At 38.6% G+C, this 27251-nt stretch overlaps 1 protein-coding gene across 2 annotated transcripts in view; it reads right to left on the bottom strand.

Annotated features, from left to right (window-relative positions):
• Positions 1-1248: 1248 nt before the first annotated feature.
• The window catches only part of CNTN5 (contactin 5), a 607120-nt gene continuing 581117 nt past the window's right edge, over positions 1249-27251 (bottom strand). For both annotated transcript variants that reach the window (XM_089687252.1, XM_089687253.1), the window contains 2 exons: positions 12254-12422; positions 1249-10297 (listed from right to left, as the gene is read on the bottom strand). In XM_089687252.1, the coding sequence (XP_089543378.1) occupies positions 10200-10297; positions 12254-12422 (267 nt within the window). In that variant the 3' untranslated portion in view covers positions 1249-10199. The remainder of the gene's footprint in view (positions 10298-12253; positions 12423-27251) is intronic.

Genomic DNA, 27251 nt, shown 5'->3' with positions numbered 1-27251 from the left:
TATTCCACATTTTCACAGCTCTCACTGTGAAGAAACGTTTCCGTGTTTGGAAATTAAATTTCTTTTCCTCCAGATGTAAAGAGTGCTCCCTTGTCCTCTGTGATGACCTCAGGGGAATAACTCTACACCGAGTTCACTATATGAACCACTGATGTATTTATACATGGTGATCATATCCCCCCTTAATCTCCTCTTCTGAAGAGAGAATAAATTCAGTTCCTCTAATCTTTCCTCATAGCTGATCTCCTCCATGCCTCGTATCAGTTTGGTTGCCCTTCTCTGTACTTTCTCCAGTTCCCCAATGTTCTTTTTGTGAATTGGTGCCCAAAACTGAACTGCATATTCCAGATGAGGTGTTACTAATGATTTTTACAGGGGTAATATGATATCTCTCGCTCTGGAGTCTATGCCTCTTTTGATACAAGAGAGGATTTTGCTCGCTTTAGATGACTTGGATGACTTGGCCCCCATAGTCTCAAGGTCTTTATCCAATCAAGCATCTGTCGGATTTGCTGGAAAAACAAGTTTGATCCATGGAGGGCCTGCCTCACATCTTTAAGGATCTTCTACTAACGACTTAGTGCCATATAACACAGCATACCTTCAGAGGTCTAGTGGTGTTCATGACTCAATGGGTCAGAACTGTTGTGACTGCAAAAGGGGGACCTACTCAACACCCAATACTAGGCAAATAGTTATGACTGAATGGTGTATAAACTTACCATTGGCATTTACTTAGTGGTTAGCATTTCTGCCTTCCGGTACTGTGTTTCCTGGTTCAAATCCTAGTTAGGACGCTATCTGCATGGAGTATGCATGTTCTTGGGGGTTGCCATTCGATTTCACTTCAGAATGAACAGTATAGTCACCTCATTTCAGAAAGTGGAAAAATAGCAAATCTAAGAGGAACGTACAAAACTGCTGTTTTAATGCTAGCAATAGTCTGTATTATGTATATATATATGTTTGATTTTGCGTATAGTTACACTCTAAGTACATTCGTGTTTTTTCATAAACCAGCTTGTTTTTTTAATGATTATCTACCCCTTTAAGAATAGTGTCATCTATAGCAATGTGTACACAGTGCCTTAATACTGGGTAAAGTTCCAAGAGGCTCCAGTTCCTTCGTTGCTGACATTTTTAAATCAATCTTCTCCCCGGAATCTTGCTGGGAAATGTCACTGAACCCATCTCAAAATCTGCACTGAATTATGAATGATTTCATCCAATACTTGACAAGACACCAAGTAGAAGTCAATAAAAAGAGAATTATTTATTAAAAAGACCTAATGATACAAGAACAGTACACAGGAACTAGTCATCGACTGTGTCTTCCACGTAGTATACAATTATATATATTATATACACTTTGTATACAAGAATTCTAATATATCACATTGATCGTTACAGAACCACCGTCCAAGCTACAACCAAATCATCATTTGCAAAAGTATGTTTAAAAAGAACTATATGTCTCTGCTTATGGTCTGAAATGTTGTTCAATCCGAGGCATGGATGCTACATAGGAATGGTGTGATTTATAAAGTCCACTATTTTCTTTATTTTGGATGAAGTGGGGAAGGGTTGGAGTCCCTGTTAGGTTTTTGTTTTGTTTTGTTTTTAGCTGTCTGGGCCTCCATTAGGCTGATTTCCTTTTACTTCCTGTTCTGCTGGAAATGGTTTACCAGACAAGAAGTGAAGGGAAAAGCAACATAGGCAGAAAATAATGATTTTCTCCAGTAGAGTAGAGGAAGTCTAAAACCATTGTTAAATTTTAATTTCTGTCCATCTCAGTTGCAGATTTTCCCTCACTTCCTGTATGGTGATCGTTATCCACAGGTAAATCTCTCTAATGAAGCTTCGCAGAGCAGTTCTAATCCTTCCCCACTTTCCAAAACTATAAAAAAAACAAAATGTGTCTTGACATACACCTTAAGGTTCCATGCATACTGGGCTTTTAGCCCTTGTGCATGGGGTCTGGCATTTAGCTTCACGGGAAGAGCGCAGGTGCAGACTTTTTGCATTATGGGCATACTGCTCAAAACGTTCATACTGCTAGGTGAATATTGGCACCAGGCATGATGGGGTACCTGTGCAATCATCCTACAGCTAAATGCCAAAACCCCATGCACCGGGACTAAAAGCCCACTGTACATGGGGCCTAAAGCCTAAACCAGAGAATTAATGTTTCAGCTTTGGATGGATTAAGATGGCATCAATTACTTCCTGACTCCTTATATTTATCAGGGACCCCAGCAGTGACTTGTCCTCCTATGATGTACCCTTTAGGATAAAAACATCCAACTTCTCCCATATTTATTGTCATGCACATTAAATGGACAGATAGGTTGCCTTGTAATGGCCATGCTAAGGAGGAGGGCAAAAGAACCCAGGTCAAAAAGACTGGACTTGCTGGAGCTCCTCAGAAATATCAGAAATAGTTCATTTGGCCTTCAAACTATAATATCATGGTGGATTGACCATTTATACCACACAAAATGAAAATATATCTATGACTTCAGTAAAAGAAAGACAACCATAAAGCACTTATTTATCTTTAAATGGATTTTCCAGTTTTTAGCAGAACTCTTCATTGCATTCAAACCATAATGAGAAATAGGGAGACATGCACAGACATTTCTCCTTGCATAAATGTACAGAGCTTTGTATAAGTATTTCACCTCCCACCCTTTTAGGCTATAAACATGATTTAAAATGCATTTCATTCGAGTCTTGATCCTCATAAGAGAATAGTTTTTTTTTTTAAAATTACAAACAACAAAAATGAAATGACATGATTTTGTAAACGTTTACTCATTTTGAGGGAAACCCGATGAACTTTAGACATTAAATAAGTGGTTAAAGTGATTCTAAAAGCCCTATTTAAAAAAAAAAAAAACAACAACAAATAAGTTTATACCTGCTCTCTGCACTGGTTTTGCACAGGATCCTCCTCTGCTCAGGTCCCCGCCCGCGCTCCTGGCCTAATCCCTTTTGTCAGGTGCCCCACAGAAAGCAGCTCGCTATGGGGGGAACCACTACTGCATGTGTCCATTCACACACGGAGTAGCTGCTCAGCCCTGCCGCCTCTATCTTCTCATTGGATCACTGGTTGTGCCAATGGCTTCCACTTCTGTTTCAGCCAATGAGGAGAGGGAGTCCCAGGTTAGCAGAGACTCCAGTGCACAACACTGGATTGAGAGGGGGCATGAAGGTAAAAAAACATTGAGCCTTTACAACCACTTTAAATGAAGTCCAATCACATGTGCAGTTAAATAATAAAACTAATACACCTGCTATAAAAGGGCCTTAGAGTTTTTTAGGGAACTAATAGCACCTGCATTATGAAGACCAAAGAGCTTTCATAACAAATCCCCGATAAAATGCTGGGAGCACCAATTAGCACTGGGTATCAAATAGGTAACCCACATTATATGCCATACATAATCCCATATTTCAGTGCACCTTTAAGCGTATCCAAACTCAAAAACAAAAATGTAATATATTACAGCTTATCAGTACTTGATGTTGTGGCTGCATTATATAGAAGAGTAGCCACAGAAAAAAAGACTAAGTGGTGCATTAGTTTATTTTTCAGGCTAAGAACACTTTCAGCCAGAACGGAAATATCTATTGATGTTAATAGAAATGTAGTATTCTTTTTTCTTCCAGGGATATGAAAAGATCTCAAAAACAATTTTATCTTCTTTTCGTAAATTACTAATCCCATCCATTCACCATGCAATGGTGATGAGCACAGGCAGCCATGTCTTGTGTGACAACCATGACTCCTTCCATAGACACAGTGGGTTAGTGAGCATAACCACCCATGGACAGGAAGTTTGCTTAATTACCAAGTGAAAATAAAGTTAAAAAAAACATAAAAAAGAAAACAAATGCATCTAAGAATTTGTAAGCTACAATGTATTACATTTTTGTTTTTGGGATTACATATTTGCTTTAAATCCATTATTACGAAATTTAAAGAATTTGGCACAGCCTGTTTATGACCTAAAGAAAGCGATCCACCAAATTCAGTTTCAGGTAAATAGGACATTAGTCATGTATTCAACTAAGCAGCTAAATGTAATTCTAGAGTATCTGTGGAGATCCAAGATCTTAGATGGCAAAATTGTCCATGGAGGAGCCATAACCCAGAGGCTGCACAACTTTGGGCTTTATGAAGTGAGAGAAAAAAGCCATTGCTGAAAAAATCCAAATCAAATTTTGTTTGGAGTTTGCCAAATGTGCCTGGGAGACAGTGCACACAAGTGAGTCTCATGAGACCCGAAAGGTAGTGTTAAGGTCTTTTGGCAAACACAGAGTTGGTTCTATTAAGTATTGACTTGGGGGTTATAACCAAATACATTTGCCATTTTGTTTTTTTTTACTTTTGTGTCACAATTAAAAAAAAAATCTGATGATTAGTTAATGTAAGTGAAATTGCAAAAACCTAATTAAATCCATTTTTTTCTAGCGTGAAACATTACAGAATTTGGGGACATGCAAGGTAGTTGAATAGTTATACAAAGTATGTACTGTAAATGTTATCATTTGGCAAATGAGCTTGGTAGGTCTGGAAAGAGCTGGAATACATTTCCATTTAGTCAAAAAGCCTTTGTTGGAAAACCTGAAGCTACTTCACAATGCGGGAAATCATAGAACACAACAGGCACAACATAACAGACGGCAAGACCAGATTTTAAGGGAGTTTCCATTTTCTTTGTACAGTGGCTTGTAGGATAGACAAGACAGAAAAAGTTTAGTAATTAAATTATTCTAAAGTGGACAATCACTGGGATTTTAACAGTCTATGGATTGAAGGAGGAGCTCTTTTAAACAGAAACACTTCATTTGCTCTTAAAGGACACTCTACTTCCCTTTCAAAACAGAGGCTTAGTGCATCAAGAGTGAGATTCCCCCCCATTACTAATTGTTAGCCCTATAGAGGTTTGTAAGGAAATCTGTTGGTGATCTGGGCAAATACAAACACAGGATGCAGGTCCCAAATGCAATGGCTAAAGGATCAGTTATAGTAAGCTGAGCTCATTGTATACTGCCGTCACATCCCCCTAGGGCAAGCTAATATTCAAACTCCTGCATGTGTGCATGGTATTTACAGACATAGGCATTTCATCTTAGGCTTTTCATTACTCTGTATCAGGTTGTCTTTATCCTACTACAATACTGGGGTTATGCGGCTTATGCATAATATTGTTATGCAGAAGGCTAAAATGCCCTGACTGGAAGGTTGAATGCTAAATAGCAGTGATGATACATGAGAATACTTAATGAGAAGAAACATGCTAGAGAATTTAGCTCTAGCTGTAAAGGGTCTTGTGCATAACCATATTTGAGTCCTTGAAGAAGAATCGTCCCCCTTCTTGTGTAGTGTAGTACAAATATATCCATGCATTTCCTTGTATAGCACATCTGATCGTGCAACAAACAGGCTAGTAATCAAATTAGTTTTGCTGAGCGCTGCATCCCGTGTCTGCCCTGCTTTCCATTCAAGTCTACTAGGGTATGTACTTCACAGCACTGTGTTATCCAGGATGATGTATAAGCATGAAATACATCTGTGTGTAAGGGCCTATAGTTTATGTGATTGCTGATACAATGCTTGAGTTATTACATCTGCATCAGTCAACTGATCTTACAGTCACTGTACATGTTTTCATATTTTAGTTAGTCATATATATAGTATTACTACAGAAATACAGAATGTTCAAAATGGAACCTGAACTATCTGATGTGTGATTCTACTTGTGGTTCAAGAACCAATCTGCTTAAGATGATAGATAGGGTTGTGTTAAATTGTTGGTCTCTAGCTTGTATTAATGTATTCCATTCTTCTTTTTATGGGCAAATTATAGTTTTGACATTTTTGCTATTTAAATAAGTGCTCTGTGTACCAGGTTATGTTTTATTTTTGCTGCACTTCATTTTTAAAGGGGTCAATTAAAATGAAACACTTGAATAATTCAAATTGAGCAGACAATGAGTAAATTGGTAAGTAAGAGTTATATTCATTGAAAGCTGTAGATCAAACAGTAGATCCAAATATATAAAGAGCTAAAATGGTATGCAAATCTAGACTTTTTATTGAGTATGGTCCCTCTCTATCCCATTTTCTGTGGTTCCTTATTGGTCAGGGAGGCCAGCCATACGATTTAAAGAGATACTGTCAAGCAGGGCCAGCACTCACCTTGCCATTGCTCCCCCAGCACCCCTGCCTCCATGCCCCCTTTTTATATTAGTTAAAACATATAAAAGATTTATTTTTCCAAACTAATTGTGGTGTAAGTTGTGCAAGGTGTAACACTATACGCAACAGCTGGAATTAGCCATGGTCAGCCTTTTAGCCGCTCCCCTTGTTCACATTTCATGATGTCCTTCTGGTGCAAAATGACTTTCTAAATAGTATCAGACTGAGAAATAATATTACAGGGTAATTTAACACAGGGAGTAATTTACTTGTCAGATGACTGGGCTATAAATATCAAACGTTTTACACTTATGGCAGGTAAATACAGGCACCATATAATCACCCAGTGAACTACTAATGAAAATTATAAGACAATCAGTTTTTTTTCTTTGCCTTTAAATTTATGTTCCCTTTATCCTACAATGGCAGCAGCCTCTAAATAGTTATTCTGTGCAGCTTTCTTTTAAACTGCCTATAGACTTCTTGGACATGCATGCATTGGATGAAGGTGTATGATTGTGCTTATGTAGGAAGGAAGAGGAGCACTTTGTAGACCTAGAAGAGTTGGCCTCAGGAGAAGACAATAGAAATCAGTTAGGTAAATCCTACCCAAGGTTGGGACAAGAATTCTCTGCTAAGGTTTAGACAAGAATTGTCTGCTAAAGTTGGCAATTGCTTACAATCAGATCATTCCACATTGCAACCATAAATGGTCAACGAGTTGATTCATTTATTAATTTTTATTTTACTCACTACATTTGTTTAAGGCTAAACCTTGATACATATCAAATGTTACCCTTTTGTCAAGGGTGCCATTTAAAAGCTGCTTTTCTTACCTTATCCTGCGCTCCTGCAGACTTTTTACATTTGACAGATCCCCTGAAGCAAATTCTTTTAGGGCTCTTATTATCGCAGGAACTGGTGTCATTTACGTACAATGCAGGACTAGCAGTCCTGCATTGTAAATGAGGTCACCGAGGACTTACCCCTAACCAGAAATAAAGAGAGCAGAAAGATGCAGGGAGTGAAGGATAAGGTAAGTAAACCCTATACAAAAATGAGAATTTAACCTCTCTGCTTCCTTTTTTGCTTCCACAGTTCATATCTTCTCATAATACTATTTGTTTTTACTGCTTTTACATTATTGCCCCATAGAATGTCAAAAACAGCATAACTATCCTGGAAATCAGCTGCTTCATTTGCTATTATAGGGCTACTTGTGGCTAAACATATACTTTATAGTGAACCACATCAATAATTGTGTGCAAGGAGTTTTTTTCACATACAATATAATATAAATACAATATAAACTAAATTACATTAAATTATTTAAGCAAATATTACATACTTTTTGATCTTAAAATAAAATTAATTTATAATCTATACATTTATAATTTGTGTTCTAACTAATAACATTTTGCAAAATTAGACTATTTTTCTTTTTATTTGAAGATTTAACATATCATTTATTGTACTTTTTTCATTATACCTAAGAAATTGGACTAGGGGCATAAACATGTAGTCACCTTTTTTTGAAAAAGAAAAAACTAACCAGATACCTGGATTTTGTTCAAACAAAGAGCTATGTGCCTGCTCCTACACTCTCTCAATTGCATTACTACATCGCATGCTTAGGCAAAGCAAGGAAATCTCAAAGTTCATTGTTAGAAACTTTATATCTAACCTAAAACCTGCTCAGCTATGAAATTTGAAATAGATGGGATGACCACGCAAAGGAAAAATAATTCAAATACGTGAACATGTACCTGACACGAGGACCCCATAAAATGATGCTCCCCATAAAAAAGCTTCTAGATTTTATCAACATATAATGGGATTTTGTTATATGTTCATTTTCTTTAAAGTAAAAATCCAGCCAAAACTTTTTTTCTGTTAGTATGGATAGGAAAAAAACTGACAGAGTCACATTTTAGCCTGCAGTTTACTGTCTGTGAAATTCTTACATTCTTGCCTCAGTAGTGGTGGTAGACCTGTGATTCAATTCACCTCTGTTGTTGGCTTCTGTGTTCACCTATGGGTGTCACCTGCTCTAATGTGAATTTATGTTCCTTTCTTGTCTATCACTTCCTGGCCCGCCTTCCAGTCTGCTTCCCTATAAATGACATGCTCAGTTACCTGAGCAACTTCCCAGTTTTCCTGAACTCTTGGTTTGCCTTGCATTGCATGTATTCTGTGTCTGACTTCCCATGTACTGACCTCAGCTTCATCTATCATTTTTGCTTGCCTGTCGCCTACAAAGATCTCGGCTCTTTGCCTGCATCCTCCTGCCATCTGTACTCTGCATACGTGAGTGGTCGCCTCATCATTAGCTGGGCATACTTGGGGACCACAACTTGGTTCCAGCTTGCTGCAAGTTCATCCCCACCATCCGAGTCTCTGGTGAAGAAGCAGGCTGGGAATTAGACTCCACGCCCTGGGTTGGCTGGTTTTCTACAAGGGCTCACCACCTCAGAAACCTGACAGAGGAGGGCTTTGGACTTCTCCTACTCTACATAAAAGCATGAAAAGTTTTCTATTTGTTTCTCACTGAATTGAAAACTAAAAATCAAGTTTTGGCTTGGCATACACTTTAGGTTGGTATCATACACCTGTGATTCTCAATGGGTGGTACTTAAACCTCTAAGGGCACATCAAAGGGGAACAAGGAGTATTTAATATGTTCAGGAAATTGTTAACAATTTTGTGAATTGATAAAAGGATTGTTTAAACACGTTTACAGGTTTACAACTGTTGCCCCCAGTACTTTTGTACCTACATCCAAAAAGGTAGACCTCCTAATCCTTTCTGCTGTACCAGAAGGTCCACAAGCTTTTCCACGTATTTACTGGAGTAGGGTTCATCTTAAATTATAGATAAGATATTTCTACGTACAGTATGTCTAGAATTTAGAAATTAATTTTCATTAACATACAGGAATTCTTAACATGTATAAAAATATGAGGCATGTAAAGTAAAGAAACCCATAAATATAAAAATAACAAAAGAGGACATGACCGCCACACAGTTCTTATATAGGAACACTGTAGCACAAACATGCATAGTCACACCGGGAAAATGTGTCTGTTTACTCCATGAACAGATGCTTCTATCATTGTCCTTAACTGCATGGAACAATAGCGACTGGTAAGGAAAATTCATCCTGGATGGCCGTTTGCTTCCCTGTGATTTGCTGGTTTGGTGTGCCTGCACGGGTCAGCGACAACTAATAGACAAACATTTCCCCATACAACTACTGTTAGCCAGATCGGACAATAATCGTCTTTTGACTATTATCAATAAATGACGCTATTAAGGCTGATTCAGCTTAGTCTTGTTTACAAATCATGTTCTTCAAAAAAAAAAAATCATTTATTTTTATTTTGAAAACCAAACCTTCTAAGTGCTTTAATCAAGAGAACACATCTCCTAAAACAGGTTTAAAACCAACAAGTTACATTGAAACTAGCTTCATGAATGCAGCTGATAATTAATATATCATACATTAGCTGTAATTATTGTTGCCGTTTACATCTGTATTTTATCAGAACAAAACAAGAGTGTACATAACACCAGATCTATACCTGTAAATCATAGCATATCATTCAATTCCACATATGCATTTCACACCACTGCTTCAACAATGTCAAGGTATATGCTCCGGTAACTTGCTAAGAAATTATAAAAAACAAAAAAAACAAAGAACAAAAAAAAAAAAATAACCCAGAGCATTTGACTATAGTTACTGTACCATTTTCTTTACAGAAGCTCATAAAGGCTATTTGCAAAGTCTATTTATACATATATATATAATTTTTTTATAAAAAAAGAAAAAAAAATTTGCGATATATCTCCAGTTCTTTTTTTTGTTGCTGTTTTTTGTTTTTCATGTAGTCTTTGGGTGTTTAAGTTAGGTCCAGGCTTCCAAAGTTTTCACAGAGCTGGTAACTATGATCATGTCATCAATACAAAACCAATAAAAAAGAATCTGTCTTCACCATGATGTTGTTGGAACAACCAGTACCAATAGCAAAGTTAAAGAAGATGAAGAGGCTGAAATATTGTGTAGCGTAGACTGTGCATTCGTTATACCTGAAAAAAAAAGAAAAAAAAAAGCATTGGTATGTATAGTCAACAAATAGAAATAAAAATCCAAAAGCATTATGCAAGAGAAAAGTAAATCCCTCTCTATAAACCTAAACACTAGGCAGATATAAAAAAGACAAAAATACATAAGGATATACAAGAAATAGTAAATTAAATACTCCTTATAGTTAAACACCCAAATACTTATGTAAAAAAAAAACTGTTCTGCTGCAGTACTCATGTGCTAACCAGATCATATTCATAGCTCAGCAATCTGCTGCTTCCTTTCACTTTCCAGTGATAGACTGGAAGAGAAAAGAGCTGTAACAAGATGTTAGCATCAGCAGAGAAAAATCAGGTTCCCTGCCCTGTGAAAAACAGAACTGTGCTGTGTGCCAGAGTTGGGTAATTCTTAAGACTGGATGGACATAAGTATGAATCCTAAAACAGCTCTCTTGTATGTATGTCATCTGTGTATTTATTAATTTATATGAGATATATATATTATTTTTATAATTTAATAATTTTACTCTGTTCTGGAGTCTCCATCCATTTGATCTGCTGCTGATGGCTTAGTGCCAGATACCACAGCATACCTTCAGAGGTCTAATGGAGTCCATTCCTCAACAGGTCAGGACTGTTTTGGCAGCAAGAGGGGGACCTGCTCAATATTAGGTTGTGGTCATGTTATGGTCATAAAATGATGGCTGGTATATGTATATTTAAACACGTATTTGGAAGCTGTAAACGAGGTTCCAACAGTGGAAAAAGTACCAGGAGCAATGGAGCTCAAGACCATGATGCACAGAGCTCTGGTCCGAGTATAGTGCTGTCAGGTGGATATTATTCTGATCAGGACTATTAAACACCATCTTAAGGCTTCATTCATCAGCTGGACTAAATGATACAAGAAACAAAGACTCATGTACATGTGTAGAACAAAATGATCTATTAGAGCACTTTGCCATGTTTACTGAGCAATTTCTGATCAAACATAATGTTGAATTCAAAGCCAACACCTCTATACTCATTACAGGACATTCATGGCTCATTGTGTATTCCTCACGCACTTTTACAGTGCTCTGGAATAGGCATGTAATAGGTAATGTCTCATTTGATCCATCAAGTCACAATAATGGAGCAGCTTTGTAAATGGAATCCTGTGTAATGGGGCACGTTTAAAACCAGATGAATGAACTTTATTTCATTTAGAGGTGTGCTTCACTGTTTTCAGATTCTATTTGGTCCCTGTGTTCAAATTATTCTAATATGTGATGTGGCATTCTCATAGTTGACGACTTATCAAAATATATTTGTATTACAAAAAAAATATATATACACTGTACAGTATATACACATACATATACATGACCCGCTAGAAGATGTTGAAAAAGGTAAGCATGTATACATAGAAAAAATGGGCTTTCACAATGGCATCTTGCACCTGGACTTCATATTATTATTATACAGGATTTATAGAGCGCCAACTGTTTGCACAGCGCTTTACAATATAAACGGGGACAGTACAATTACAACATAGTTCAATACAGACTGCATAGTTATTTATTTTACATAATGAAGAACACATAACACTATAATTTGGATTTGTATTGGCTGCTTTGTAAAGGCCACATAAGTTGGGCATATTCGTTGTGGTGGAGATCTTGCCAAGGGTCCCCAGGAGACAAAAAGTCAACATGTCATTTAGATTGCCAGCAAAGATGTGAAATTAAAATATCAGTTTGGTGGGACATGGCCTTCAAAAGATGAATAAAACAAACTATAAAATGCCTTTTTGTATAAGCCCTTAGTGTTACAGTACACAGAAGGGGAGTGGAATTTGCCTGACATTCCCATCTCATACAGAAGAAATCTCTGGAGGAATCTGATTTGGAAGCTCACCTTACGTTTCAGTAAATAAGTACAAATCTACAGCACAGAGAATGCTGACTCTGAGCTTACCTGAATAAGATGGCACTCTAATTTGAGAGCTGGCCGTCCCATCTCCGCCTTCGCTGACGGCTCGTACCTCTATGATATAAAAGCCGGAGTCAGGCAGCAGAACCACTGCCGATGTTGTCTGTGTTTGGATGACTTGGCTGTTGCTGTGACCTTCTTGTCTCAACATGACCTGCGGATTAAGAAATAGAAAAATTGCCTGTTATGCCTTAATACAAAGGTAGAACACCAGATTGGAGATTTAGACAGAGGCCACGGATCTGTGACCTTTCACAGACTCACTATACGTTTCAATCTAAAAACAGGGAGAAAAATACCAAACATATCATGCAGAGAACAGCAATTCCATTGTTTTCAGGACTGAAACCTGCTAGAAATCCACATTGCACTCCCAATAGATGGAGACAGCACAATTATCCATCTCTTATACTCAGTCTTAAATACAAATTCCAGCCCTCACCAAGGATCTTTTCCATCATGTTATTACAAACTAATAATGTTACCCAACTAACAGTCAGTGTACTGAGATATACTATGTGGGTAGCCATTATTAGGCTTACAGGGACTATATTTACCGGTAGTTTTTTTTTCTTTTTCTGAATTAGGTTATCCTCTTAAAGTGGAACTTTTGGCAGTTGTTAAATCATAAACATTGTGCTCTCATCCCCTATCTGATGAAGGATTCAATGCTCATTTTGTCAAGGTGGTGATCTAACAGGGTAAGCTTACTGTAGCTTACCCTACAGTCTCACAGCAGCCAATTCTATGGCCCTTTTTCTACCATGCTAGAATGTGGGTAGACACTCCTACGTCACCATGTACAATGCAGACCACTGTTGGCTGATGGTCCTTCACTGTGCGTACTGACATAGGCAAGTGGGGCAGTGACAGTAAAGTAGGTGACCGATTTAAATGCATCGGCATTGACATTCTGGACCTGCATTTAGGTAAATGGATCCAGAGGATCAGCATAACAAATAGACAACTAGGGGGTGAACAACGACAGCCTTCATTCTAGGAAATGTTTTAATATTAAGGAAACTTGCCAGGAAAGAATTATAAAGATTTCTTCAGGTCAATGGCTCAACTGACCTGGAGCACCTACAATTTTCATAAGCAGGCCAGCAATTAATGCATTTTTCTCATGAGAGGTGTTCCTTGAGGATGGTAGATGCAGACATTAAAAATCTTCTTTTAAGGCCCTTTACATCTACCTGTTTCCTAACTGCATGCACTTTAGTGCGCACCTGCATCTTGTATTAACATCTTGCATTAATGGGGTTATAACACACAACAATGGAACAAAAAGACCTGCACCATTTATTTATACAGTGCAGAATGGCTTCTTTGATTGACATATGTATTCTGCATTGACTTATCATTCTAAATGAATGGCCCTGCAACACACTGCAACAATACCATGTATACCAAACATAAAGCCATCTATCTAGATTGCATGCAGATTATTAGTGAAAAATATGGCAACCATGGGAAGGCGGAGCCGGCTGCAGACTGAGATGGCCGAATGAGTCTGCTACTCTAACAGACTGAGACCCGCCGGAGCAATCACAATCATCAGCCAGCCACCCAAACGGCACCACAGGCACCCGAACACAGTGGAAACAAGATGGGGGCATCAAGGAAATGGAAAGACCCCCCATGGCTAGGTAAACTTACTAATTTCTTCAGCCCACCGGGCCGGTATGCATCCCAACATGGCGGAGGGGGCAGTCCTTCATCCTCCCGCAGCCAGCAACAACATGAGGAAGACATAACACCTCCAGGACAGGGCACACAGTGCTCTTCAAAAAGCTTTGTGGGCTCCTCAGCACACAGGCTCCCCAGCATACAGCTTTGTGGGCTTCCCAGCACTGCAAGCTTCCTCTCCATCTCACAGCCCTGCTAAGTAAACAAAAGATGACACAGGCACACGTTGCTGTCTCTGAGACATGTGCCTCTGATCATTCCCTGGATGATACTAGAGAACTGCCAGACTCCATCTTAGCATTCCCTACTACTAATCAGCCTGTAATGGACACTACTCTCAAAGATATGCTGGTCTCATTGAGACGCTCCATTCAATCTGATCTTATGCAATGTATGCAGCAGTTTAAATCAGATATGCAAGAAATGGGTGATTGTGTATCCCACATAGAAAATGGGGGAATTCGCAGGAACTTTCAATGAACTTGTGGATGCCCATAACGATAGGGGAGACGAACTAACTTGGATAAAAGGTAAACTAGCGGACCTAGAAGACTGCTCCAGGTGCAATAATTTAAAAATAAGAGGAATTCCTGAATCGGTCAAAACTGGAGATTTGAGAGCTTACTTTACAAATTTACTGGCGGAAGCCTTGCTGGAATCATCTATTGAGGAACGGGCTATTGACAGAATTCATCATCTCCCTAAACCTCCTCATCTCACTGATAGACTTTTACGAGACACACTAATATGGATCCATTTCTACCATATCAAGGAAAAATTCCTAGCGCTGACCAGAAGAGCTGACAAAACACCTGTGTGCCTACAAGGCTTGGAACTATTTGCAGATCTCTCACAATATACTCTACAACAACACCGTAACTTATCCACAATAACTAAACCACTACGCAATCACCAAATTCTATATTGCTAGGGATACCCAGCTAAACTCATTGTCACCAAGGAGGGCAAAGAGTGCGTGATCACCAATCCTTGACCTAAACCTCCTCACAGAATGGGAAATTTTGGAGGCCGCAGACCATACACCACAAAAACGTGCCTCTCCTAAAAAGGCTCAGCAAGACAGGCAAGCTGATGCTGGATAAACATCTGTGGCTTACAGCCCTAATAAGCAATAGCTCCTAAGGGTCTTAAACCTAGAAGACATAAAACCACTTCTAGATATATCCCCTATACTTTTGCGGCATCGCCACCCTTGCACTGAAAAATTGCAGTTTATTTTCATTGTTTCAAATATATTTCTTTCACCAAACACGTTGTTCGACTTTCAATATTTCCCTTTACATGGTCCATTAACTTTTTTCCTTTTGTTCTAGGGTACTAAGTCTATTTCTAAGCTAATACAACACAATATTCAACCATGTAACATTTATTTTGGTCCAACAGAGGGGAAAAAAATTAATCTTTCAACAGGGATAACAACCTCATATTGAAGAGTTTATCAGGCAACAATGACTTTCTTTTACCTCCATATAACACACCTACCTCACCATCTAGTGGTGGGTTCTGGAATCAGGAACTACTAATTGACAATGTCACTTAAAATCTCTTCCCTAAATGTTAAAGGACTTAATAGTCCTGCAGATCGCTATATGCTCAGGAGAAAAGCGCAGAATCTTCACTGCAATATTTTATGCCTTCAAGAGACACACTTTCATAAATCAAAACATCCCAAATTTTCAAATAGTCACTTTCCAAACATCTTTATATCCAATACAGAAGCAAAAAAAAGACTAGTATTGATCGTGGTAAGGAACTCTGTTGCCTTTTTTTGATATCTACAACTATGGATGACTCCGGCAGATTTATAATTTTAGTATGCAAGATCAATAATGTCATATATACCATTGTCAACATGTACTTACCCAACTTTTGCCAGTTATCCTGCTTGCAAAAAATTTGGAAGAAAGTGCTGAAGATCCGGCAAGGATCTGTGATATTATGTGGTGACTTCAAGACACCACAATGGACATCTCCGGTAGAAACTCCCGTATTCCATACAGAGTTACATTGAAATCTTTTCTCACCACCTCTCAACTATTCGATGTCTGGAGATGCCAACACTCGACAGAGAGAGATTACACTTATTTCTCGCAGTCTTAATGGTCTTACTCTAGAATCGATTTAATGCTAACCGATAGACTTTTATTACAGCTCATAGAGAAATTGGAGATTCACTCCTTCTCTTGGTCAGGCCATGCGCCTATTTCTATAATAGTAACAGGAGCCAGGGGCGAAGATTCATGTAAAATCTGGAGGCACAACACACAATTAATGTCACAACCTGAAAATATTGAAAATATCTCTAAAGCTTTAGGCAATTTTTTTGCCTTTAATGAATCTTCAGTCACTGACCAGTTTATTTTATGGAATGCGCATAAAGCATTTATAAGAGGGCAATTTATCAAAATGAGTGCTATTGCTAAAAAGCAGAGGTCAAGGCAAATTGATACACTTCTTGATACAATCAACAATTTAGAAACTATTAGTAAATCTCAACCGAACCCCATTAACAGTGCCAAATTAACTCAAGCTCAACATCAACTTTGAACCTTATTCATTTCCTACCATACTAGACAGCTTAAAGCCTTAAAAGCAAACTTCTACCAACATGGCAACAAAGCAGGAAAACTACTAGCGTCCGAACTTATAGATAAGTCATATAATTAAGCTAAAATAAGCTATCATTTATTTTTAAACCCCACACCAAACAAAATATATATAATCCACAAGGAATAGCTAATGCTTTTAATTCACACTATCAGAAACTTTATAATTTGCAGGAAAACCCTATAACTCCTCAACCAAATTCTCAAATAATTTTTACGTTTTTGGCAGCAGTCACACTTCCTACATTAACTCCAGAGCAATGTAGCTCTTTAAATCAGCCCTTTACAAAAGTCAAGATAGAATCCATAATTAAATCGATGCCTTCAAACAAATCTCCAGGTCCTGATGGACTGTCAGCAGAATACTATTGTATACATGCAAACATTCTGAGTCCTTATCTTGAGAGATGTAAAATACTGCCATGACCTCCGCTTCATTCCCACAAGAAATGTTGGCCACAACAATAACACTCTTCCGAAGCCTGGCAAAGAACCTAACTCACCCCAAAATTTCAGACCAATTTTGTAATTAATACGGACTTATAACTCTATGCTAAGATGTTAGCTAATCGACTTGCCGTTTTCCTTCCATCACTTATTAACCACTTGCCCTCCTGAGGATTTACCCCCCTTCATGACCAGGCCATTTTTTGCTGTTTGGCACTGTGCTAATTCAACTGGTAATTGCGTGGTCGTGCAATGATGTACCCAACGAAATTTATGTCCTTTTTTCACACAAATGGAGCTTTCTTTTGGTGGTATTTGATCACCTCTGTGTTTTTTACTTTTTGCGCTATAACCAAAAAAAGTCCAAAAATTTGGAAAAAAACCTGATATTTTTCATTTTTGGTTATAAAAATTATCAAATAAACTCAAAGTTAATTAGAAATTTAGGCCAAAATGTATTCTGCTACATGTATTTGGTAAAAAAAATCTCAATACGTGTATATTAATTGGTTTGTGTAAAAGTTATAACGTCTACAAACTACGGTATATATATTGGAATTTACGTAGCTTTTTCTTTCTAAAGTTCTAAAATGCCAGGGCAGTACAACCCCCCCCCAAATGACCTCTTTTTGGAAAATAGACACGCCCAGGATTTTGCAGAGAGGCATGTTGAGTCCATGGAACATTTTATTTTTTGCCACAAATGTTTAGAAAATGACAATTTTTTTTTTACACAAAGTTGTCATTTTAAAGATATATTGCTCAAGCATGCCATGGGTATATGTGGAATAACACCCCAAAACACATTCGTCTACTTCTCCTGAGTACGGGGATACCACATGTGAGAGACATTTTGGCAGCCTAGCTACATACAGACCTCCAAAATCCAATGACCACCTCCAGGCTTTCTAAGGGAATATTTCCTCATATCACTTCCCCACTACCTATCACAGTTTCGGAGGCTCTAAAATGCCAGGATAGTACAAACACCCCTCCCCAAATGACCCCTTTTTGGAAAGTAGGCACCCCAAGGAATTTGATAAGAGATATGGTGAGTATTTTACAAATATCATTTTTGTCAAAAGGTTTGGAAATAAAAAAAAAAAGAAAAAATACATTTTTGTTTTCTTACTTTGTTTTCCAAAAACAGGTGGCAACACATGAGATCTGCAAAATACTCACCATGCCTCTTAGAAAATACCTTGGAAGTGTCTTCTTTCCAAAAAGGTGTCATTTGGAGGGGTTGCTTCTACTATCCTGGCATTTCAGAGCTATCATTAGAAGCTTATGCCAAGACCAAGCCTTTTCTGACACTTTTTGTTCACATGAAAAAAACTGTTTTTTTTTGCTAGAAAATTACTTTGAACCCCCAAACATTATATATATTTTTAAAGCAGAGGCCCTAGAGAATAAAATGGTGGGTGTTGACATTTTTTACGTGACACATTATTTGCGCAGCGATTTTTCAAACGCAAATCTTTTGGGAAAAATATACTTTTTGGAATTTTAATGCACAAAAACAAAATATATTGCCCAATTGCTTGATACATGTTAAAAGATAATGTCATGCTGAATAAATAAATACCACACATGGCATGCTTTAAAATTGCGCATGCTGGTGCAATGGCAACAAAGTACATACATTTTTATTATTGATAGGTGATGCTTTAAAAGCCTTTACAGATCACCAATTTATATTTACACAGGAGGTCTAGTGCTAGAATTACTGCCCTCGATCTGAAGCTCATGGTGATACCTCACATGCATGATGCAACCGCTGTTTACATACTGTCACTGGGTCAATGCTTGCGCACCCTTTCATTTTTTTTTTAATCACTTTTAATGCTATCACAGGGAATGCAAATATCCCCTATAACTTTAATGGGCATTGTCATATATTCTTTTTTGAGAAATCTGGGGTCTATCAGACTCTAGATATCTCCTCTGCCCTTACATTAACTAATCTCACCAAGATCGGTGTGATCAGATGCTTTCCCAATTTACAAATGGCGCTGTTTATATCCTGCAATACTGAAGTGATGAAATGCTTGTAGCTTCCGATTTGTTAGACCATAGATATGATTGGAGACATTCTGGTCTCTATAGTCAGCCAGCAGAACCACCAGCTGTATTCTCAGATTCCCCTGTGGGAAAGGAGAGTCCAAGGATTGCTTTCAACTGAAAGGCGACCACCAGCTGAAAAAAATGATACCAGGATGATGCCTGTAGCTGCAAGCATCATCCCGCTATATCCACTCAAAGTCCAGTGATGTACCAGTATGTTGCTGGTCTATGTTGGGCATATATGTACCAGCATAGAACATGGACATATGATGAATTGGGTCTGTGGACCAATATAACAGCAATTCATTCTTTTTTGTAATGTCCATGTTGAATGTAAGTCCCAAAAATTTTTTACATTCAGAAGCTGTGATAGGTTTCCATGTTAATTGTCTCACAAGGGTTGAATTTGGGTGGGCGGCGATGTATTGTTGTGCGTATAAATTGCCTTGGCCCACAATCAATTGGTACAAATCTTCTGTGAAAAACAGCGGAGGGGCTAAACCTGCAATGGGCAAACTACGGCCCGCGGGCCGTATACGGCCCGGCGGACCTTTTAATCCGGCCCGCGGAGCTAGGCTCCCGCTAGGCTCCTCTCACAGTCCGCCCTGAAGACCGGTGTAGCAGGAAAATCTGTCTCCTATGAGGATCTGTCCCCCTCGACGTATCTGCGCATGTGCCGGAGATTGCCGATCGGCTGCTAATGCCTGAAACTGGCACATGCGCAGATACGTCGAGGGGGACATATCCTCATAGGTGACAGATTTTCATGCTACACCGGAACGGCGCGGGAACACAGCGAGAGGAACGTGCGGAGCAAAGGTAAGTGAATTGACACAGGGGGGACAAATTACTATATGGGGGATGAATTACTATGGGGGATGAATTACTATATGGGGGATGAATTACTATATGGGGGATGAATTACTATATGGGGGATGAATTACTATGGGGGATGAATTACTATATCGGGGATGAATTACTATATGGGGGATGAATTACTATGCTTACTATGGGGGAATATTACTATACTTACTATGGATGACACATACACATCATTCATCTACTCTTGGTCCGGCCCCCGGGTCCAATATATGAACCCATTGCGGCCGTCAAGTCAAAAAGTTTGCCCACCCCTGGGCTAAACGCTAGTGCTGGCAGCGAACAGGGCCGATCCTGCTAACACTGCATTTTTGGGAACACTATACTAAGGAAGCACTAGTATAGTTCTGTTCGTGATCAATTTATTGATCTGTACAAACACTATACTAGTAATGGCGATGATTAGAGACCTATAGTGTGAGTGCGATAGTGTGCGGGCAATCTAATGCTAGCTGGGAGGGGCGGTAACTGACCCCGATGCTATCTGATGTTGCTAGTAGCAGTAATACAGTGACCACTGAAAAATTCTATATACTGACACTGTACTAATGGCACTGGCTGGGTGACAGGGCGATCAAAGGGTTAATAGGAGCGATCAAAGGGTTAAATGTGCTAATGGAATGTGTGCATGTAAAATGTAGTGCTTTTACAGTACTCAGTGTCGTGTTCTCTATTCTCTCCCTGGAGATTTATTTAAACATTTTTTTAATACTTTTTTCAGAATAGTACAATGTTACCATAGTAACATTGCACTACTGTGTGTGTGTGTGTGTGGGGGGTATATATATATATTTTGTTTTACACTTTGCTTTGCAGGAGAAATAAAGATAATTTCTCCTGCAATGCAAAGCTTGCTGTCATGAATCTAACTCATTCATGAACTGTCATCAATGAGTTAAGTTTTTGACGGCTCAATAGTGATCTGTGATTGGCTGGAGCTGGTCACATGGTACATGGTGCTGTGATTGGCACCGTGTATCATGTGACAGCTGTGGGCCAATCACAGCTCACTAGGAAGAGACGCACAGCTGTTATGAATGAGATTGAATCATAACAGCTCTGATTACATTGTAATCATGCGATAGCATAGCGATCACATGATCACTGGGTCCCATTCATGGGGATCTTCATTCCACTGTGTCCGCCGGACACAGCAGTCATGGTTGGGGAGTGCTGCGTGCCGTCTGGGCGCAGTGCCCCCTTGTGTTGGTACAGCCAGAGCGACGTACGGGTACATCGCTTTGCCTGTAGCTGCTGCCCGGCCGCAGTACATTGTGCGCAGGCGGGCTGGAAGTGGTTAACTCTGGTCAAGTGGGATTCATATCAGGGAGACAAGCCCAGACACCACAAGGTGTATCATCAAATTTTTACACCATGTCTCTAAAAATAAAGTACCTGCATCATTCTTAACATTAGATGTAGAAAAGGCCTTGACCATATCCACTGGGGGTTTCTATCCCAAACCTTACATAAAATTTGGTTTGGTAGGCTCCATTCATTCTGCAATTATGGCCCTATATATATCACCATCAGCGAGAGTATATGTAGAAAATATGTTATCCCAAACTTTTTCTATAATTAATGGCACCATCAGGAATGTCCTCTATCACCGTTAATTTTTGCCTTATTGATGGAACCTTTAGCAGAAAAAGTAAGGACCCACATATATCAGTTATCAAAATTTGCCCCCACCAACAAATCATATCGCTATTCTCAGATGACGTTAAATATACATTCAATACAGTATCATACTACAAGATAAATGAGTCTAAATCAACAATCCTAAATATAGGAATAGACCAATCGGTGGTCACAAAACTGCAAAATAAAGTTCCATTTACATGGTCCAAAGAACACCTCTCGTATTTAGGTATCAAACTATCCTATCCAGTATCTAAATTATACCAAACGAACTATGTCCCACTTCTGAATTTGACACAACAGGAATTAACCAAATTTGGTCTATTCTATTTGTCTTGCTTGGGGAGGTTGGCTGCATTTAAAGTGATTATCCTTCCTACAATATTATCCATTTTCAGGGCCCTTCCAATATCGGTCCCTAGCTAATTTTTTGCTTCCATGCAATGCCTATGATCATCTTATATTTGGAATGGCACAAAAGTCAGATGTGCACATAAAATATTTATAAAACACAAACACACAGGTGTAATGGGCCTCCCAGACTTAAAGGATTATTATACAGCCTCAGTTTTAGCTCAAATCAAATACTGGTTTATTCCTACCCCAGCTAAAAAATGGTCTGCAATAGAGCAACAATATGTCACCATAGGCTCATTAAAATATTTATTACTAGCCTATTCAGCCCCACATTACAATTACCCTACTGACCACCCAATAATCGAGACAACACTCTGAGAGTGGAAAGGCTTCATGGGGTCTTATAGTAAAAGAGAAAAACTATTAGACATTCCTATCCCTATAATTATGTTTGCATTTCTTACTCCGCATATATCCTTCTGGAAATGGCCCAATATCAATAACATAAACATTTCTGATATTTTCCATAATGGTAAATTTAAACCATTTAATCATTTTTATACACGCTTTTCTACACCATACACAGAATTCCTATCATATGCAACAATGCGCGTGTATTGTACCAGCAACCCGCAATTCCACAAATGACACTTCCACTGCAAGCCTGGCTATTTTGGACGGGAGCCTTAAATAAAACTAGAGGCACCTCTGCCATATATAACCTTTTACAAGACAAATTAAATTTTATTAAATCTTCCCCCATCATAACATTGGAATCAGTTCTCCAAACCTCCTCTAGGAAAGAACAATGGCGGAAAGCTATAACTTGTAATTATAAATTTTTTAAATGTTCCACATATTGGGAAGTGTCACAAAAGATATATCTGCAGTGGTACATCATGGCAAAATTCTCACCAGAACAAGGGGATAGATGCTGGAGCGGCTGCGGCTCACATGGATCATTAATGTACATGCTTTGGGCTTGCCCGCGATTGAGGAGATTATGGGAGTCAGTTTTTAAACTTGTCAAACAATTAACAGCATGATCAATAGAGCCAACATTTGCACTAGCTTTACTTTTTATAGGCATGGAACTCATTCCTGTTAACATTACATCTCTAATAATGCATATATTTTTAGCATAGCAGCAAGACTAAAAGTCATGAAAAAATGGAAATCTACTGATTCCCCAAATACTTCTGAATTTAAATGCCACGTTGATATAACATATGAATATGAAAAACATTTGGCTTACTCAATGTCTAACAATTAGGCTTTTCATAAAAATTGGTTTGCATGGGAAAAATATAGAACTAAGAAAATACCCTATTTAATTTTGAGCTGCATAGTTTCTCGGATTATTCTTCAACCTTTAAACTTATAACATTTGGTTAATTGGACTACTATTTCAATCTTCACTTTCTTTCTTCTTCTTTATCTCATCTAAATTTCTCTTTTTCAAATCATAACTTAATTTGGTAAATAGGACTGATTATGCCGATTGTGTTTGTGAGGCATATTTTCCACGCTGCTGATAGTGATTGTACTGGAAACTGGTCTATTATCAACATTCATGTTAAATACAGTGGTGTAGCTTTGATGTAATAACGAATAAGTTTGACATCTACTTTTTGTTCCTGTATTGCAATAATTTAAAAAAATTCAATATAAAAGTATTGAAACTAAAATATAACAACCATGGGTATATTGGGAAGGATTATTAATCAGGTTTAGTAGGTCAAAAGGAACTATAACTCCATTAGCACCTTGTAAAATACAGCGCTGCCTTCCTAAAATAGAAACTATTAACATAAAAGGACTTCAATACACAGTCCAATCATACAATACAAAATGTATTCATGACCAATCCTCTAGACATTTATAGTATGTGCCATGGCTCTTTATCATTCATCTCTACTAATCTCAACAGTGTGAATCTGCTGGGGATAACAGCAATTTGCAACTTCTGAAATCACAAAGTACTAAAAGAAATGAAATCTATATTTTAATGGAGAAGAAAAACCATCAAAGTCTGATGTCATTGGTGATTTTAATTACACCAATGCACTCCAGTCTATGATGCGGGCATAAGACATTACAGGCCAAAACATATATTATGTTTGCTTTTACAATGGTTTCTACTTATTTATCTTCTTCTAATACAAGTTTATCTATCCTTGTATGTGCTTTCAAACAATTTATTCCATCTGCTATTTCTTATTTACAGGCTCTTACATTCTTTAATGTAATTTTCTTTAGCTTCTTTAAAACTCTAGAAGATCTCGCTATCACTGTTCCTAACTCTGTTGTTACACACCTTTCGTTTTTTAGGTTCTCTCCTACTTTGGGGTGTTCCTCTTCAACTGTAATTTCTAACATGTAAATGGAAATGTAAAAGGGAGAGTGGGACCCCTCCTAATGCGACAATTTACTCATAACTGAATATCCAAATGTTCGGTGGACTTATCCTACATGATCTCAATAATTAAAGCTGAACTCCAGGTAGATATAAAAGGAACAAATTAATGCAGCTCTGCTACCAAAAAAAGTAGAATTAGTATATGGAAACAGTCAGGCATGTGATAGGGCAAGGATCCCTGCTGAGGGGAGAGCAGCGAGATGAGCCAATCAGTGTGCTGCTTCTCCTTACAATGTCCTGGTGCTGTGGGTGGGGAAGGGACTTGTAAGTGAAAGTGAAATTGCAGCAGAGAAATATCCAGCTCCCTCCCCTGCCAGACAGGGCTGTTTTGTAGCAAATAATATGTGTAAATATTAAAACTGAGTGGAGATAAATTAAAATCATTTGGCAGGTATAAGCTTTGATTGATGCACTTATTCCTTGTATTTGCTGTAGTTGTTTGCCAGCATTAACAAATAAGTTTATTATTATATAATAATAAAGGATTTATATAACACAGTGCTTTACAAAATAAAGGAAGACAGTACAGTGACAATGCAATCTAAGACAAGAGGGTTAGGAGGGCCCTGCTTGGTAAGCTTCCCTGAAGATATGAGTTTTCAGGTGTTACCTTGAGGTGGACAGAGTAGGAGATAACTGTACAGGTTGAGGTGGAGGACTCCAGAGGTGGGAAAAGGCTCGAGAGAAGTCCTAGAGACAAGCATGGGAGAAAGAGCTGAGGAAGCTAGAGCAGGAGGTCTTGGAAGGAGCAGAGAGAGAACAGTTTGAGTGATATTTTGAGACAAGGCTGGTGTGTATTTCTGGGCAGACTTGTGGATAGCTTTGTTATTGTTTGCATGTTGAATTTTATATGTTAGGCAAATGGAAGCCAATGAAGGAATTGGCTATGAAGGCTGTTGGATATCGAGTGGTTGGTAAAGTGAATAGGTCTGGCAGCAGCATTCATGATAGACTAAAGGGGGATACTCTGTGTAGAGGTAGGCCAAAAAAGAGAGCATTGCAGCAGTTGAGGGGAGAGATAAAAGGGAGTAAACATTAGCTTGTAGTGTCATTGATAAAAAAAGGGGTATATTCTGCAAATTTTACAGAGGTGAGGAACACAATATTTTCACAGTTGTTGGCTCTAGGACCAGAGGAAGAAGCTAGAGTCAAGGATCACATGTAGCACACTGGCATAAGGGTATGGACTCATAGTTGTGATATTGATCTCAATGAAAACATTTGAAGAAGAGGGCAAGGGGTGGGGGTCAGATACATATTATGAGCTTGTTTTTGGAAATATTAAGTTGTAGAAAATGGTGTGAAATCCATACAGATATGTCACTTAGTAAATTAGTAATGTGCAAGAAGACTCAAGGGGTGTGCTTAGGAGTAGAGAAATAGATTAGGGTGTCATAGAGATGGTATTGGAAGCCATGCAAGACTATCAACTAGCCAAGGGAAAAGGTGTTAGACAGAAAATAGAAGGACCCATGCAGAAAGAGGAAGGGGAGAGAAGGAGATGGAATTGTAGGTGACACTGAAGGTGTGCTGAGATAGGAAGGATAAAAACCAGAATATAGCAGAGTCTTTCAGGATAAGGGAGTAAAATTTTTTAAGGAAGAGGCAGTGGTCAACTATATCACAAGTAGCATATAAGGTCTGTAACACACTGCACTAATACTGATTACAGAATGTTAATTAACCTCAAAATGGCAGAGTTCTGTGGTTTCAGACTTTATTGAAGCAAAGCTTTGTTTAACTTGGATGCTGGTAGCAGGACTCCTGGACGCAGACAAAGAGTGAACAGACTACATTTCCCAGAAGAGCTGGCAAAGGGGAGGAAGCATATATATATATTGAGAAGCTTGGAAACTTTACAGATGGTGAGGGGTAGAGGCAGGGGTGGACTGACCATTTGGAAACTCGGGCACTGCCCGAGGACCCGGGGTCAGTAGGGGGCCCCATGAAATGCCCCTGGTACCTTTTTCATAGGCTTTTTTGAGTTTGGGCAAGGACACAGGGGCCCCATGACCCCCTATTGCCAGGGGCCCCATGAGTTGTCAGTCCGCCCCTGGGTAGAGGACGTGTGTATGTGAAGAAGGCCTTGTGGGGCTCAGGGGATCCAGGCTGGATCCGGCCACCTGATGGAGAAGGAAAAAGGGATCGCAGACCTCTGGTATCACTGACGAGCAGGGCAATCAATCCTGCAGGAGGCTGGATTGTAGTAGTGCCACTGGCATCATTTCTTAACAGAGGGATTAAGAGAACACAGGGTCCCCCACAGAAAGACTACTGCTCACACTGCAAATACTACAAACCGGGAAGAGGGTTCCATGACCCAGATCATTACAAGTTGCAAGTGACTGTGTTATTTTCCACTGTTCTGTTCACTTTACACCACAGATTATCACAAAGAGACAGACTGCCTAGCCCATTCAGTACTATGGCCTACTGCTCTAGTGTCTCCCTATTATTTTGAAAATGCAGGACTCTGGCTATAGCATGTGCTGCAGGCAGGATTACATTAGTATCTCATCTCAAGTCTCTTCCAGCTTCAAAGGAACTTGCTTCACCAGACTAGTTTACCATCCTTAGGGGATTATTCTATGCTAAAGTCTACTTCTGCCCTTTTGTTTCAGCTTTATACAATTCTTGCTTTCATCTCTTATGTTAAAAAGACCTTACTAAGTTTAGCACCAGTCAATGGGGAATCTTTCTGTTGCTATACCATCTTGAGGAAATCTTGCATTTACACAAAAAGGGATCTTAACCTTAATGTGCACCAACTAGGGTCCCATCAAGGGCAAAGAAGATTTTTCATCCATTCTCTGATGAGATAAAAAAGGGGACATTATTGCTTATAAAAAGATTAATCTCC

This window comes from Staurois parvus, unplaced genomic scaffold (genome assembly GCF_062004578.1).
Source record: "Staurois parvus isolate SC_StPar_1 unplaced genomic scaffold, SC_StPar_1.0 ptg000422l, whole genome shotgun sequence".
NCBI lineage: Eukaryota > Metazoa > Chordata > Amphibia > Anura > Ranidae > Staurois > Staurois parvus.
The sequence above is the reverse complement of the archived record's forward strand: the minus strand, read 5'-3'. Positions and strand labels throughout refer to the sequence as shown.